This window comes from Euprymna scolopes, chromosome 8 (genome assembly GCF_053919585.1).
Source record: "Euprymna scolopes isolate OS-2025 chromosome 8, ASM5391958v1, whole genome shotgun sequence".
NCBI lineage: Eukaryota > Metazoa > Mollusca > Cephalopoda > Sepiida > Sepiolidae > Euprymna > Euprymna scolopes.
The window spans coordinates 142,337,092-142,354,985 of record NC_136489.1 but is presented as its reverse complement, the minus strand read 5'-3'; the positions used below and the strand labels follow the sequence as shown (position 1 = coordinate 142,354,985).

At 38.6% G+C, this 17,894-nt stretch overlaps 2 protein-coding genes across 3 annotated transcripts in view; one reads left to right on the top strand and one right to left on the bottom strand.

The window, feature by feature from the left end:
- Positions 1 to 321: 321 nt before the first annotated feature.
- On the bottom strand, positions 322 to 5,616 carry LOC145283985 (uncharacterized). Its single transcript, XM_080133081.1, has one exon. The coding sequence runs from the start codon at positions 5,614 to 5,616 to the stop codon at positions 748 to 750; it is 4,869 nt and encodes a 1,622-aa protein (XP_079989207.1). The 3' UTR covers positions 322 to 747.
- A 3,473-nt stretch (positions 5,617 to 9,089) lies between these two features.
- Positions 9,090 to 17,894, top strand: part of LOC145283798 (RING finger protein 37-like) — a 79,994-nt gene continuing 71,189 nt past the window's right edge. Inside the window, exon 1 of one of the 2 annotated variants that reach the window (XM_080132876.1) lies at positions 9,090 to 9,212. The gene's annotated coding sequence lies outside the window, so the exon portion shown is untranslated. Of the gene's footprint in view, positions 9,317 to 17,894 lie in introns of both variants that reach the window. The other variant, XM_080132877.1, reaches the window with a different exon arrangement.

Below are 17,894 nucleotides of genomic sequence, written 5' to 3'. Positions count from 1 at the left end.
GGTGAAGAAAAAAATAGAGAGACAAGACAAGGGGATCTCCCCTCTTATATAATGGAAGGATCAGATTAACTATCACGTAATCCGGAGCACAAAATAAAACTTTAAAAGGGTGAATAACAACAACAATTCTTCTTGGTTAGTATTCAAGGTAAGTGCACGCCGATCCTTCTCTTCTCGAGCAATCATTAATCCTTTTTTTCACACGATCCACAAGAAAAGAAAAAAAAGAAAATGCGTGGAAAAACAAAGGATATAAGCCATGCAATTACTTAATATAGTTAACGTATTAGTATTTTTGTTTTATTTTTTTTTGGAGTCCCTAACTATCCTGGGAGGAGGCTAGGCCTACCTCGTCGTCGTCTCTTAGGTGCACAATCCGTACAATACCACTTCTGCCTTTCTGGAGGTGGAGAAACAATTCCCACACACCTGAAGTGACACCAGTCATCACAGCCGTCACAACAGATCATATCCTGATCACCTTGCGGGGAACTGCACACCCGACAAAGCCAAATCACCTCTTCTTCCTGTGAAGGAGTCGATTGAAGGGAAACTGCACCATCGACCGATGCAGGGATGGACTGATCCTGACTCTCGCTGTTTACAGAGAGCTCAAGTGGAAAGAGGTTCTTCAATGAGTGAATGTGTGCTGCATTGCCCCCCTGCCTTACCTTTGCAGACCTTACCACACCATCCTCACCATAAAACATTTCCAATATAACACCGAGAACCCAAAAGGGTCTTGGTTTAAGAGGACTTAACTAAAACGACATCTCCGACCTTAAGCCTGTTTTGGAAAGGCACCCTTGAACAGCCTAGGGGTTTCTCTCTGAGACTTAAGAGGTATTCATCATACCATAGTGCTCTGAACTTCTCCAGACACTGGTTTCGTACCTGCATGGTCCTGAGAAGCCTCTCTCGACTTGGAGGGAGGTGGGAAGAAAAATCTTCCTCATTTAAACTCAAAAGTAATCCAGGACACTTATTGGGCCTCAGAAACATGTTTGGAGTTACTGCCTCCAGCTCCGTCTCCGCGGATTCTCGATAAGTTAGAGGGTGGTTGTTAATTGCCCTTTGTATATCCGATACTATGGTTAGTAACGTGAAATAATCTATCTCACCTCTACCAACCACCTTATGCGGACAATTTTTAATTGTCTGAATACTCCTCTCCCAGACCCCTCCTACCCAAGGCGAAAATAGAGGGATAGGACAGAATTTAATCAGACACGAGCCAAACTTCTGTTGATAATCGTGGCTCAACATCAACCTCTTAAATAACCGCCCACCTCCTATTAAGGTCTTAGCATTGTCACAGTAAATGGCTGTTAGAACACCATGGAGGTTGGTAAAACGTACCGAAGCCTGCAAAAAGGACAACACGCTCATGTCTGGTACCACCTCAACATGTACAGCCCTGATACTGAGACAGGTGAAGATGAGTAGATACATCTTCACCACCTTAGCCCCTTCCTTAACCCAAAGGTGGCCCGTAAAATCTACTCCCATGTGTTTGAAGGGAACCTCCAGTTCAACACGTGAAGCAGGCAAGCTGGCCACATTGGGGGGCAATACTTGTCTGGCATTGTACTTGCGGCACAGTGCACATGAAGCCAGGACTGTTTTCACTGCTTGTCTCCCCTTGGGCACCCAGTAACCACACCGTCTTAACTCTGCCAGAGTGGATGCAACCCCCAAGTGTTGACACCTTGTATGCGCATCCATTATTATAAGCCGAGTTACTGGGTGATCCTTTGCTAACAGAACAGGGTGCTTAACTTCCGGGTCGAAATGGAGAGACCTTGCAATTCTGCCACCTGACCTGATAAGACCCTCACCATCAATGAACAGCTCGAGATCACGCACCAAACCCGGAACTGTCCTACCTGAGGAATCCCGCAGGAATGCTAGTTCCTCAGCATATCTCTGGCGCTGCATCGTTTTCATCAGCAGAATGGCTGCAAGTCTTTCCGTGTCAACTTCTAACCGACGCAGCCGATGGATGAATCTGAGGACCAAGGAAGTCACTCTCAATAGCTTGGTAAAGGAAGAAAATCTTTCGAGAGGAAGAACTGTAGGTGGTTCCTCTCCCTGTAGGATGACAGCATTCCAAGAAGAACGGGCCACCACTTGGCTGTGCTGACTGAGGCATGGCAACTGCTGTGCAGCCCATGGACTGATCCCACTACTTAACCAATCCGGACCAGTACACCAGAATTGAAGGCAGGCCTTGAACCTTTTCAAAGTTAACCCCCTTGTGATCAAATCAGCAGGATTCTCAGTTGTTGAGACATAACGAAATGAGGGGGAGAAACCTAGTGTGGCTTCCAACTCAGCACTCATCTGTTGGATGTCCTTCAGTCTATTCCGGGCAAAGAGGTTTCTGCTTACAATTGTTCCGGATATCAGCCAAGAGAGAACCACCTGTGAATCTGTGGCTACATGAATCTCAGAGGGAGAAAACACTCCAAAATTCCTCAACAAAGTAGGCAGGCACCGGAGAGCCAAAAACACGGCCATAAGTTCTAGGGTGGGTAGAGTTTTCTTTTTCAAGGGAGCCACCCTAGCCTTTGCAAACACCAGACCAGATTGGCAATTTTGCACTACATATGCTGCGAAGCCATATGCCTCGGGAGATGCATCGCAGAAAAGAAAAAGTTTGCCAGCTTCATTCTCGCTGAGTGCTCTTCTGGGGAAGGAGACGGTCTCCAGCTCAGAGAGATCAAGGGAAAGCTTCTTCCATAAGGACAAGTATTCCAGTGGGACTGTTGCATCCCATCCCAATCCCTTCTTCCAAAGTTCACTCAACAAAATACGGCCACGTAACAAAACCGGTAGGCACAATGATAACGGGTCATAAACTCTAGCTGTCTCACTGAGGATCCGTCTCTTTGTAACGGCACTAGAGTCGCACTTAACAGCTGCCACACAAAAAGTGTCTGAGAGAGGACAGTATCTATATCCGAGCACCTTCTCCCATTTGTTGCCATGGTCACTCAGGGAACCATGCTCCTGCATTTTGTTTCGAATCGCCACATGGTTAGAATTACAGGACTGCAGTTCGAATCCTCCCTGACGCAATCGTTCCCGGGTGAGTGTATATAATCGGCACAGTTCGTCGGGATCATCGTGCGACATAACCAAATTATCCACATAAAACCAATTCTCCATCATGGATCTACAGTTATCCATGGGAAACTGCGCTGCATGGTATTTAAGGACATAATTTAATATAAATGGACTAGCAGCATATCCAAAAATAATTGTGTTGTATCTGAAGCAGCGAAGGCGACCTCCTTCTTTTAGGAAAAAACAGAACTTATTCCTGTCCGATTCAAGCTTCAGACGGATCATTAAGAAGGCCTTCTTAATATCTGCTAACACGACGTGCTTATTAGCACGAAAGGTAAGTAACAAATCTAGTAGGTCACTAGTAAGATTTATTCCCTGGTAGGTAGCCTCGTTAAGGGAAGGAGAGTCACCAACTTTGAGGCTGCAGTTGAACACTGGCCGAATCTTAGTGGTGGAGGTAGGGTCCGATTTCAGGACAGGCCTGTGCGGAATCCAGACAAACTCTCCGAACCGTTGAGGAGGCACGAAGATCTCCTCTATAATTCCATCCCGTTCCTGCTGATGGAAAACCTTCAAATATTCATCATAAAGTTGCCTCTTCTCCAATCTCTGCACGACACGTTCCAATATTCGCAGAGCCACTGCATGGTTGGAAGGAACACAAGAGATCTTATCGTCCTCCCATGGCAACTGAACGTAATATTTGTTATCCTTAAATGAAATAGACTGTCGAAAGAGAGCAATCTTCTGTTCATCATAATTAGACAGTTCCTGTTCTTCAATACCCAGTGACTCTACACTGAACATTTTCTCCAAACCCCTTTGTACATCACTTTCTGGGAAGAAATCCTTTAGAGGGTCTTCATGGGTGCCCTGAGACTCCAGCACAAAACATAGGTGAGATGGGTTGACCTCCGCAGTCGATGCAAGTACAGCATCGAAGGTAAGGCATTCTGAGTTCTTGTCCACAGAATGGTCAGTATGTAAAAACTGCTTTACTTCACCGAAGGGGACGAGTCCTATTGGTGTCAAAAAGGCCTGTCCAAGCAAACAAGGAACCAATTGAAGGCTCCCTAAATGTTGAATAACATCCAACCCAATTATTCCATGAATTGGAATAAAATTGGTGCCTCTGTCAAATCTGGCCGCTAAGGGACATTTGAGGCATTCAAATTCATTTAAAATAAAATCCAGATTCTCGATGTGTACCGAAATATCAATATTTTTGTGTACCAATACCGTCAGGGAAAATGGACAAAAGGATCCAATGCTAGCCTCCAATGCTACCTCTTTAAACTGCCTGTCGCAATCGCCAAGGATGGTAGTCAGCCTAATTTCACAATCATGTCCAATGGATTCCAAGTGACCGAGGGGGTCCAAGACCTTACTGGACAAATAAGTCCGTCCACTGCCTGTGTCCAATAGACAGTTGACGGAAACACTTTTATCACCCCTACCAAAGGTAACACACAAAACAGGGGGAAGGCTCGAGAATTTTCCACCACGAATACTATAGGCGGAGTTGGACTGAATAGAGGAATCTCTCCGTGAAGTACCGGATCTAGGTCCTGAAGGTACATTCCCTAAGGCCCCCCGCATAGTGTTACAAGCCGAGCCAGGGACCTTATCCCCCTTAATAAGGAGACGTTTAACGGCTTCCTTAGTGTCTCTCAGAATTGAGGACAAGGTGGGGATTCTTCTACCTGAAATTAATACCAACTCCCCCTTGACCTCCTTAGGGAATTTTGCAAAGAGAATCTTGGCCATAAGCCGGGCCCCAGAAGAAAGGTCGTTTGAAAACGAACAGTCGAAGGAGCCCTCCAACTCAGCCAATAGGGAGGCTACTTTGGATATGTAGTTAGCCAAGGCAGTAACGGATCTGTCCTGTTTACAGGAAAAATCTAATATGTCTTGGAAGATGTTATCTATTATTTCATCTTCATCGAAGTACTCGCTCTTCAGGACCGAAAGAGCCACCTTATAATTTCTGTTGCTGATGGAAAGATGATTAATCAACAACAGGGGTTGACCAGACAGTGAACACTTCAAAAAATTCAGTCTTTTGGCGTCATTGGCCATGCCAGCTACACAATTCTCAAACCGCGACAAGAATTCCTTGAAGCTCATAGGGTTAGATTGCATGTCCAATCCATCGAAGGTGGGTCCTGTGATCTGAATTTGAGGTGGTTTTACAGTAAATGAGGCCCCAACTCTTCCAACCTCTGGGGAACATGGAAGACTCAGAGAGTCCATGGCCGCTGGGAGGAGCTTTAACTCAAGATGTTCTAATTCTCTTCGGAATCTCAGGGTGTGTGCAAGAGACTCCCTCTCAATTTGAATCCAATCCTCTTCCTCAGAAGATTGAAGTTGGATTTTACTAACACATATATCTACCTCAGTTAAATATTCCTCCACCGATTTCTGCAGTGCCGAGAAGGATTTAACAGAGAGTTCATCCTCCAGATGGGCCATCTCCAGAATCGTTCGGATTTTAGTCCAAAGAAGAGAAATTTTCTTCCTTAAATCTGGTTGACTCACATCCATGTTAGTATGGGGGGGGGGGGGTCTTTCGCAAATATGTGAAAAAATTAATTTCCAGCAAAGAATCAAATGACCGCTCAGATTAAGAAGGGAGCAATGCACTTACCTTAGATTGCGAAAGAATTGCCCCCTTCCGCGACGTAACCGTCTTGTAGTATCTTCGCCAGACGAAAGTGGAAAAGATTTACTTTCAATCGCCGGCAACTGAATCAGGTTGTGGTGAAGAAAAAAAGAGAGACAAGACAAGGGAATCTCCCCTCTTATATAATGGAAGGATCAGATTAACTATCACGTGATCCGGAGCACAAAATAAAACTTTAAAAGGGTGAATTCTTCTAGGTTAGTATTCAAGGTAAGTGCACGCCGATCCTTCTCTTCTCGAGCAATCATTAATCCTTTTTTTCACAGTATTTATTAACTGTTTTATTCTTTTTATCAAACAAAATTAGAACTTTTATAATGACATTATGGACTGTTTTTCAAACATCGAAATTTTAAAATTAAAGTTAGTTTTATTAAAAAAAAAAAAAAAAAAAAAAAAAAAGACGAGGTGTTTTTTTTTCAATTAAATTATGAACTTTATTTTAACTTTTCAACAAACTTTTACAGACATAAAAAATAGACTTTATAGACATTTTGGTAAATATTCAGATACGTTACAACAGAACACCGACCACTCTAATTTTTTTTTTTTTGGGGGGGGGGGGTAATCGAGGTCGCTGACAACAAATCTGATACTCAAACCGGGGACAAATTTACCGTTTGCATGGTATTAACCCCTGAACCCACGAACTACTTTCCGCCATTTTACAGCTTCCGTTTACGCCACGCGCAGCAGCATAAACGACGGCTTGCTTCACCTTGCAAAATGCCTTCTCACACACGCACGCGCCCCAACACCACACACGCCCCCACCCCCGCTCGCACCCATGTAAACTAGGCACCGCCAAAACTGGGGGGGGGGGGCAGGTAAACAGTAACATCTTCGAAAAATGTTAAATGGTGTTCTAATTGATAAATGTCGGTGCGTTACTTTTTGAAAATTCTATGTTCCAGGAAAAAAAAAAACAATTAAATTACCCTCCCCCTCCCCAACTTGGAGTGCTTTCCTTTTCTTGTTTTATTTCTTTTTCAGCTAATTTTAAATTTTCCACCCAAAAAGTGCTATAATGTATTTTTGAAAATTAGAAAATTCTACGTTCTGGAAAAAAAAAAAAAAAAAATACCCCCACCCCAACTTGGTATACTTTTCTTTTGCTTTATTTCTTTTTCAGCTAATTTCCAAATTTCCGGGGAAGATTTGTTCGCCATGTGGTGAGAAGGCAGTTCGATTGCTGATGCCGTCGTTTATGCTACAGCGCGCGCACGCGCGTAGCGTAAACGGAAGCTGCAAAATGGTGGAAAGTAGTTCGTGGGTTCAGGGGTTAATACCATGCAAACGGTAAATTTGCCCCAAGTTTGACTATCAGATTCGTTGTCAGCGACCTCAATTACCTATACAGAAAACAAAAACAAATTAGAGTGGTCGGTGTAGCGAGCGTATCTGGATATTTACCAAAAAAATTATTATAAAATATCTATAAAGTCTATTTTTTATGTCTGTAAAAGTTTGTTGAAAAGTTCAAATAAAGTTCATAATTTAATTGAAAAAAAAAACACCTCGTCTTTTTTTTTTTTTTTTAAAATAAAACTAACTTTAATTTTAAAATTTCGATGTTTGAAAAACAGTCCATAATATATATGTCAGCATAAAAGTTCTATTTTTGTTTGGTAAAAAGAATAAAACAGTTAATAAATACAAAACAAAACAAACAAACAAAAAACAAAAAACAAATAGTCCATTAAGTTCAAATAAAGACTGTTTGAATAAAACTTATATAAACAAGGTTCATTCTATATGGTTTTGGCCATCCGACGATGAACCTTAGAAATTTCGTGAAAATAGTGAATAATTCCACCCCATCTTTCCAAGCTTATAACTCCTCGAAAAATGTAATTCAAGCCCTTATTTTTTTTTCAATTAAAGGAGCAAGGACCAAGGTTTTATTAAAAAATGTGTTTTTTTTTTTAAAAAGGTTTTAAACTTCGGACTTTACAGGTAAACTTCTAAAAAAGCGATTTTTTTTTTGTTTTAAATTTGAATATATTATTTATTGACCTTTTCTCTTCAATTTGTGATATATAAAACTCCACGACATAAATTATTTACTTTTTGATAGACATTTCAAAATGAGAGGCGTGAATTATTCGACCCCCTGTCTTTCCAAGCTTATAACTCCTCGAAAAATGTAATTCAAGCCCTAATTTTTTTTCAATTAAAGGAGCAAGGACCAAGGTTTCATTAAAAAAAAAAAAAGACAAAAAAAAAAACAATGTGTTCTTATAAAATAAGGTTTTAAACTTCGGACTTTACAGGTAAATTTCTAAAAAAGGGATTTTTTTTTTGTTTTAAATTTGAATATATTATTTATTGACCTTTTCTCTTCAATTTGTGATATATAAAACACCACGACATAAATTAATTATTTACTTTTTAAGAGAAAGTTGAAAATGGGTGACACTTGGGGGGGGGCGTGAATTTAAAAAAAAAAACGTTTGTCTAAAATATTATATTCGGTTTATTGGAAAGAACATAAAATTTCACATTGACCCTGAAAATAGCGTAAAAATAGAATCAATAGAAAAATTTTGATAGATTTTTAAAGTTTAAAAATTGAAAAATATTGAGTTCGGAAAATTCATTACTGTTTAAAAAAAAAATATATTTTTATTACTTTTAAAACAACTGTAATAGTTTATTTTGGAAGTATAATCCATAAAGAAAATAAATAACCCACTTTTAACAGAGAAATTACGAGATTTTTATATTGTATTCGCAGTTTCGTGTTAGGGGTGTCAAAAATTCTTACAAAAATTCTGATACTGCTAGCCATCCGTAGATAAAAATATGTCTGAAGTGACGCTTCCGTCAAATGGCTTTGTAAACAAAGGAAGGCTAATCTACACCATTATCAATAAATGTTATCAAAGGCAAGATAAGTTACTTTTCTACGAAGCTGGATTAAAAAAATTTTTTTTTTATTTAATGTAACGTGTTTATTCGGCTCGAAAAACAGTGTTGACCGATGTATTTGAACAATGGTGGCGGATTCTGTGTTGAACACGTTAAGTTAGGGAAAATGAGTTAAAACAAACAACAAAAAAAAAGCTATACAAAATACTGTTACGTACACCCCTACAGAGTGAGTTCCTAACAGTATTTTGCATTATTTTCTTAATAAATAATTTTCTATCTTATCGATTTTCGTAATTTTTGGATATAATCATCTAAAAATACGAGAAATATGTAGATACCCTTGTTTTCATATGAAATTCAGTTTTATGATTTCCGAAATACCCTAACCCTACTAATACTGAAGAAGCGGCAAATAAAGTTTAACCGTATAAAATTTCACAATTTTAGTTTCGTAGATTTGATTGTTAGTTTTTTGATTTGTACGAAACTAAAAGTAACTTTTAGAATTTACATAACTTGTACACAACACTACTAGTCCGAGGGAAATTTGCAAAAATCATTTATTACAGGAACGAATTCACATGTAAGTTCTCTCTGCTCATTCAGACAATTACACCTATAAAAAACACAAAAAAATCTTTCTTTAATAGTTATTCGCCACGAAACAAAAATGTCATATTCCAGAAAGTAAGATTTTGTTTCAAAATTTACGATTTTTAGGAATTTTACTACAAACTGTATTGAACATAGGCTAATTTTTACTTCGACACTTCGAATTGATTTGTATTTCCCTTATTTATTTCATCGGATTTCATCATGGTCGACGAAAACATGACTCGCTAAGTCGTAAAATTTGATTTTCTCTTAAAAAAGAAAAAAAAAAAAAGAAAAAAGAAAAACGAAGCTATATATATATATATATATATATATATATATATATATATATATATACTTGATCGAATTAAGTGATGATCTCTTTTATTACATCTTCATTCCGTGGCTGGTGCGTGCTACGTATTGTCACCATCTCTTCTTCTGTCAATTGTTGTTGTTGACTCTTTTCTTCTTGCGGACTTTCTTATTGTCACTATTTTTGTTACTGCTCTTATTGCCGCCTGTTTATTATTTAGAAAGCTATTCTTAACATGGGAAAGTGTGCGTGTTTTGTAACTATTCTGTACTTTCATCTAACAATTCAATAAAAAAAAAAATGGTACTCATGTACTTATTGATCCCTGCTGAAATAATAACGTTATTATTTAAAAAGCCATTCTTAATATGGGGATGGGAGGGTGTTTTGTACCTATTCTGTACTTACACTTGAATAATAAAAAAAACATATCATAAAACTTTAATTAAACTTGGAAATACGATTTAAAAAAAATAGCGCGGATCAGTAAGTGCATTAGCACCACAAAAATATCGTGAAAATTGAATTTAACTCGAAAATACTATTTAAAAAATAATGCGGTAAAATAGATGCATAAAGCCCCAACAGTTTTTGAATTACAGTAAGAAATAGATTCTTTCCAAGTCCAAAAAACCGTTACCATGACAACTTTTTAAGGTGGTGCTGAAAAGGAATATAGCATTTCAAAGAGAAAGTTTTCATGATATGAAGAAATGGTTAGATTCACCTTCCGCATTCTATACAATTTTGGTCATCCGTAGCTAAAAATGTGTCTGGCGTTACTTCCGCCAAATGGCTTTGTAAACACGGGAATGCGAAAGGTGAATTTAACCGAAGAAATTATTTTTTCAAAACGTGGGGATCGCTTTTCTATATGAATTTAAAGTAAAATTACCACTAGGTATCGCCAATGTGCACCAGTGCACCACAATTTAAACGCTCCCCCCTGTAACTGTGATTTATTTTAATATTATCATCCTAACTTTTTTACCATTTAAAAGAAGCTTCAAATAAATGGCTGATATTTAAAAAAAATTTTTTACAGCATACAAAAATAATAAAAATGCGAGACTACATCATTGTCGTTTTGAAATAACGTTCCTATGTAGTGACGTTTTTGGAGCCGTAAACTAGCAGTGTCAGAAATCGCTAGGCACTACCATTTTTATGTGAACTTTTCCAAAATGTACACATGATCTGGTGACGTCATCAATTGATGTGCTTGATGCGAGCCACGGTAAACGATTTTTTTTTTTTAAACTATTATTTACTACTGTAATTTAATTGAATAGTATGTGTGGCTTTGACTTGCCTTTTCTGGGGAAAAACAGATGACAACAATAATCCACGTGAGGAAACGATCCTGTCAGAGACAAAGCGCCGAATAGTTGAATAAACACACAGCTCGTAGGTAGTGTTGACGGCCTTATATAAGTATGTAATTTGTATGTAACCAGAGAGCATCTCAACAGGATACATATTCCTACGCCGAATGGTCACTAAAGCAGTGACGGAGTCCTTTTTTCTCCATTTTCTTTACCCCCAAGTTGTGTGGGTACGATTTCTGAATAGAACTTAATCAGAGTTCCTATACATCACATAGTTCTCTTTTAAAAATCTTGGACGTCTTTGGATTCGTGAAGACCGATGCAGATCACTAATTTCATAAGGAACTATACTCTGGGAGCTTTCTTCTATCAGGTCCATAGTTTGTACTGTCATCTTGCATGCTTTGTGTGTCTCTGTTTAGTAGAGTCCGATTGTTCATTGAATGAGGAATTAGGTTCAATATATTTAGAGATATTTATTTCATTTTTCCTTCTGTTTTGATCGGTGATGGAGTGGTTAGGGTGTTGTTCAACTTTGATAATATCACATTTCTTCACTTTATATCTTTTCCCCCTAAACTGTCTATCCGTAAACTTCTGCACAGTACAATACTGATCTCCAACTTCCATCACCATATATCTACTGCAGGCGTTAGTTTTCAGCCTATCTTGGTATAGATAGACAATCTCTCCAACTTTGACGTCTATCTTTATCTCAGTAGTTTTGCCTCGGCCTTTATATTTAGCTGATGCCTCGTGACTTTTTAATCTATTTTAGTATTTTTCTTTAATCAGGTGTTTGTCTTCTATCGGTAGTTTCTCTCCAGTGGTTTGGTCTCTCATTGTCCAAACTTCTAGAGAAGAGTAGCCGTTTTCTCTTACTCTACTATTCACATTAGATATTATCACGGCCAACTCAGTGTTGGTTATCTTACCGCCGGATGGTTTTAATTTGCATAATTCCATATGAAATTCTGATACTTAGCGTTCACTAATTGGATTTTTGTTACAGTTCTTTATCTCTCCAATCTCTATTTTAATATGGAATGATCCCAGTAAACTGTCTGGGAGTAGGACTTGAAATCCAGAAGCGCCATCAACCCTGATCTTTACTTCATCACCCAACGGGGGACGGAACCTTGATATGGTTGCGATTAAACCATCTCTTAGAGATTGGCAGCTTTCTGATAATAGTAATGTTGCATGTGTTAGGACAGAAAATTTTTCTCGAATCAATAACGTTTTACGACATCACCAGCGTACCAGCTCCCAATTTTATCTGGTGGTTTTGTTGAGGATTGTTTCTTGAATTGGCTTCGTATCTGTTTTAGTGATATGAAGGTGTGGCAACTATCTATGGTACGACTGATGGCCTTGTTCACATTCAGTGCATAAAATCTCATATTAAAAATCTGCTTTAACTCGTGTTTACTGGCATTGTGAAGTTGTAAGTGTAGAGCGACTAAAAGTCAGTCTAATACTCCTTGGGGAATGACGATTTTCTGTCTAGCTGGGCGCAAGGCTTCCTCCTGTGTAACTATGATTAACCCATCTGCCGTGGTTGATGAGAGTTTACAATGTTGTAAATACCTTTTAATAGAGGTTAAACCTTTCTTCTTCTTAGATGGAGTTCTGTCATCGCGTAATAGTCTATACACTTGTAAGTCCGGACAGTCTTGTTGAGCCTGGATCCATGCGTTTCGAGTCATGTATGGGATCCGACAATGAGCAGCTAATATATCTTTTACAGTGATTTCTCTAATTACTGATGTCTCCAGGGCGTTGATAAATTTACAAATTTGGCATTTTTCCATACAATGAATAGTGTTCCGGCTAGCATAATCTGATATATTATTTTTCCCTGGTATATGGGATAATTTAACAGAATATCGAGAGATAACACTCAGGAATGTTGTGACTCTAGAACTTGCAGAGAATGCACCATGTTGGAGTTTCTCATATGCTTGTACACAGGGGCAGCTATCTGTGAGCACTTCGGTAACGTGTTCCGATTGAATTATATATGGACTGAAGTGCTTGATAGCTGAAGCAATCCCAAGAGCTTCCAACTCCCAGGCTAGCCAACCTGCTTGGTTAGATGTTTTACGAGCGTTGAATAAACCTGCGAGATGAGCTTTGTCTTCTCTCAAGACGAAAAGGGATGCTGCTAAGCCAGTATAAGTTGTGGATGCGTCTGTAATTATTTGTAGTTGGTCTTCTCTTCTAGATAAGCTTAAGATTTTTGCTTGCTTGAGATGTTCTTTTGTTTTGAAGAATGCCTTCTCCAGGTCTGACGTCCATTGGATTCTGTCATTTGATGAACCAGAGGTGCTAAAAAATCTGAGTGCTTAGGTATGACTTTACTCAGGAACTTGTAGGATCCTATGAATGATCCTATGAATGATCCTATGAATGATCTCATGTTTTTATGGTTTCAGGGGGATCACAGATAGGCAAAGTATTCAGACGATGGCTTGTAGCTTTGAGCGTTTCCCTGGTCCATTGCCAACCTAGGATTTCTGTTGGTGCTGGACAGCAAATAGTTTTTGATGGGACAATCTGAAATTATTCTCATGTAGTGTTAGTAACACTTCTTCCCATACACTGTTAAGTGCCATGCGTGTATTGGCGCTGACATCGGCCAATTTTACCACCTACCCTTTAATCATCAAGTCGCCGAATACTTTGGACATTAATTGTTCTAAAGCAGATTTGGAGCCTGGGAGACCCATTACCGCTCTTGTATAGACATATACTCCACAGAATGGTGTGCAAATACCTACATATTTCATTGATGATTTGGCCAAGGGTATCTGAAAATGTGCTTGTTTCAAATCACATTTGATGATGAGCGATATGTTTGATGATATCGTCAACTTTAGGCATGAGAGCAGGTTGCGGTTTGATATATTGGCCCAATTCGGTAAATGCAGTTACTAGTTGATGGCCTCCTGAAGATTTTGCAATGAGGAATGAAGGACTTACATATTCTGCGGTAATGTTTATGTCTTCTGGTCACACGAAGATACCTTGCTCATATAGTTCATCAATTTTCGTTTGGAGGAGTTCTAGGTTCGCTTGGTTCTACATAGAGATGCGCCTCTTTCTTTGTGCTGGTAGTGATGTACTCCTATTAATTTTATGTTGAAATTTACCAGATTTTCCATTGTAGCATCCTAGTGATGGTGAAAACACTTGGCTGTACTTTTTATTTGTCTCGTGGAAGGTGGACTTTTTATCTTGATTGAGGATGTTTGAGGGGTCCACAGAAATTTCTGCTGATCTGTCCGATTGCTCAGAGGCCAGAATCAGTGGAGGTGGCTTTGACGTATCACATGTGAGAGGCATCTGAATAGTATAGCGTATCTGACATATTTGTTCATGCCACTTGATAAGTACAGGTGTGATTAAATTGTTTGTGAGGATTATTTTGTCGTATTCTGGTTTGGTTATTTTACATTGGATCCAGTCATTATGGTTATCAGTGTGTCTGGCCTCCACCGAAATTGTTTCACTTTGGTATTCTGGTGGTATTGTTAAAGCTATATCTGAGCCAGGTAATAAAGCAGGTTTGACGTGGGACGAATGGTTGCTGCTCTAACATTAGCGCATCTTTTTATGCTTATGTATTTGAAATTGCAGCAACCTCCAAGGTATACACAATTTGTGTTTGCACGAAGATAAATATCATTTCTGTCCATGAATGGCATACCGCCCAAAATTGCACAATTTAAATCTTTTACCACAAGCCCATCAAAACAAAAGGAGTGTGTTTGTTTTCTGATTGGACATTTTCTGGAAACATTAAAGTGAACCTCACCTGTTATTTCCATAAGGGAGACACCATCTGCCATGTTGGCTTTGTGGGTGGTAGGTAATATATTCAGTTTGAGACGTCTTGCTTCACTCTTTCTAATTAGGTTACTTTCTGCACCTGTGTCTAGTGTAACATCTGCCTCCTCTTTGTTTACTTCTACCTCCATACACGGTGACGATATGATGTCTACTCTGTTGATTTTGGGACTCTCAAGTCTTTTGATTTGAATTATCCTATTATCGGAACTATAACACTCTAAGTCTTTGTCATCTTCCTCAGTTTCTGATAGGATTTCAATATCTCCAATTTTAGACCAAAGGAATTTTCTGTCTGAGGTTGGCATAAAAGGGCAGTTTTGGAAGTAGTGGGTTTCTGCTCCTGGTCTATTGGAAGCATCGCAGAGGCAACATTTAGGCTTGTTTCTCAGGCGACTTCTCCGATTTCCTGGCTTCATCGGTCCTTTCTTTCTATAGCTGGAACTAGAGTATATGTTGCCCTCTCTATCACCTATTTCTTGTAACAGGGACGGTATTGCATCACTGATTTCCGTCCTAATGGAATATAGTGTAGAATCTCTTAAGGTGATGGCAAATCTTTGCTTAACAATGGAAGGTAGGTCTTGGTGGATTGCATCAAGCCAAATCATCACCGTGATATTCTGTAAAGTTGGAGTTAGGCATTCAGTATTCTCTAGCTTTGCTCCGCAATGTTTGATAGCTGAAGCTTTTGTAATTAGACTATCCTCCATGAACAAATAACACCTTTCCCAGAGAGCCTCTCTTGTTTCAGTGGCGCCACATTTGAAACTGAACGTGTTCATGATATTCGTTCCGGACTTGCGATAATCATAGTACTGTCGGAGTCTGTCAAATATTTTGTCTATACTATGTGCCATGGTGCTACCAGATCAGGCTGCCTATTGGCTTCCTGAGACGAAATGCACCTACATCGATTTCTGTTTTTGTTTTCTATTCTCTTTTGTAAAACTTAATTATGTTCTACAAAAACAAAATAAAAACAACAGCCCCCTCCCCTTCCCCCCTCCTTTTTTCCTTCTCTACTTCCCGGTTGACCCTGTCGGCAGGGCATTAGAATACGCCGACTGCCCCCCTGCAGAGGGTAAAAGTCCCTCAACGGGGCTACCTGTTGGCCGTGGGTGGCAACCCGTGATGCCTAGGAAAAGGATCCTGGTGACTGAGCAACCGATGCCTAGGGAAAATAAAGGTACCTGTAGCAACACTCTACTTTGGCCTTATACTAGGCTAGACGGGCGGTTGGAGAGGCCCGATCCAACCAATCGGCTAGTCATGTCAAGCCCTAACACTTACACTGAAAATGTCAATTATAACATCTAAATAAAATTTAAAAAAAAACAAAAAAACTTAATCCAAAGATAATACATTTCATTACTACAAACATAGACAAACCAGTTAAGTGTTAGAAGGCGATGGCAAGGGCCAATCAATTGATGAGACAAAAACCACACAACTGCTCCCTAACGAACGTTTCTATCAAACTGGGAAAGAAGAAACTAAAGGAGGAAACAGGAAATGATGGAACAAACTCAATCAATTGAGTATATCTCTTTTGTATCTCTGGGATGAAAGGGCGAATGGGTTTCCCCCCTAACATCTCCCAATTTCGGGCTCCGAGGAGGGTGGGAAGCAAGAGAGATGAAAATCTAAACAAACTTCTATGGATATAATAAACCCAAACAAAAAACCCAGAAATCAAAAAAATACTACAAAATCGAAAAGAACCCACTCTGACGTAACCAGCTCAGACAGTGAACAAGAATATAACTATGAAATAATTGATAAAGAAAAATATCCAAGATTCATAGTAATCGAAACCTTGGAAGGAAAAAAGATCAGCGATCTATCTCCATTCCTAATTGAAAAAATTCTGTCTCAAAACAGCAACCCAAAAACAGCAAAAAAAATGAAAAATGGCAATCTACTTGTCACAGTCGACAACTATAAAGACGCAAAAAACATCTTAGAGATGGAAAAATTCCATATCTATAAATGCAAAAGTTATGCTCATGAAAGACTAAACACATCAAAAGGTGTTATAAAAAGCCATGAATTAACCTTGGCTACAGCAGAAGAAATAGAAAATGCCCTAAGAAAACAGGGAGTAATCGATCACGTCCGAATAAACATAAAAAGGAATGGTCAAACCATACCTACAAAAACCTACATACTAACTTTCAATACACCAAAAATTCCCAAAGAAATAAAAATCGGATACACAATAGGAAAAGTAGAACAATATATACCAGCCCCTCTGAGATGTTATAAGTGTCATAAATATGGACATAGCAGAGAAGCATGCAAAGGACAGAAAGTATGTGGAAAATGTGGCTTAAAAGAACCTAACCATACTGAAAGTGAATGCCCAAATTGCCAAGAAAAACACCCAGCATACTCTAAAATATGCAAAATCTACACAAAAGAAAAAGAAATAGCCGAAATAAAATACAAACAAAACGTGCCCTTTCCTGAAGCAAGGAAAATAGCAAGCTCTCGAGAAAAAATAAACACTTACGCAGACATTACAAAAACTTCAAACCAAACAACCCAAAACCAAGACCTACTTAAACTAATCTCCGAACTCAAAAATTTAATTGAAACTTTAAAAACTAACCAAAACGAAAACAAGAAACAAATATCAGTATCTCTGAAAACTCAGTCAAATGACCTAAAACAAGTCCCAAAGAGCAAAAAAGAACCCGAACAGCAAAAACCACAAATAAACCGTGAAAGATCCAAATCACGTACAAGGACAAAAGCAGAAGATAAAAACACAATATCTGGAAAGATGGAAACAGAACGGGAAAACACAAATTCTCTTTCCAAAAACCAAAGTAAACAAAAAACAGAGACAATATTAATCGAAAATGAAAACAAATTTGAATTGATTGAAATCGAGAGTCACAGGAAAAAATCTAGCTCCAAAAACAGAACTGATCAGGAAGAGAAAATGGAGACTGAGGAACCAAACAGTTCAAGTAAACACAAAACAAAAACCACTCAAAACACAACAAACCAATAGAATAATAGATATAAAAACCTAAACAAAAACCAAACAGAAAAAAAAAGGAAAAAAATTAATAAATAAACGAACTTACTTATGGAAATGAATAAAAACATCATACAGTGGAACTGCAGAGGCATAAAACCAAACTACGAAGAAATCAAACATATA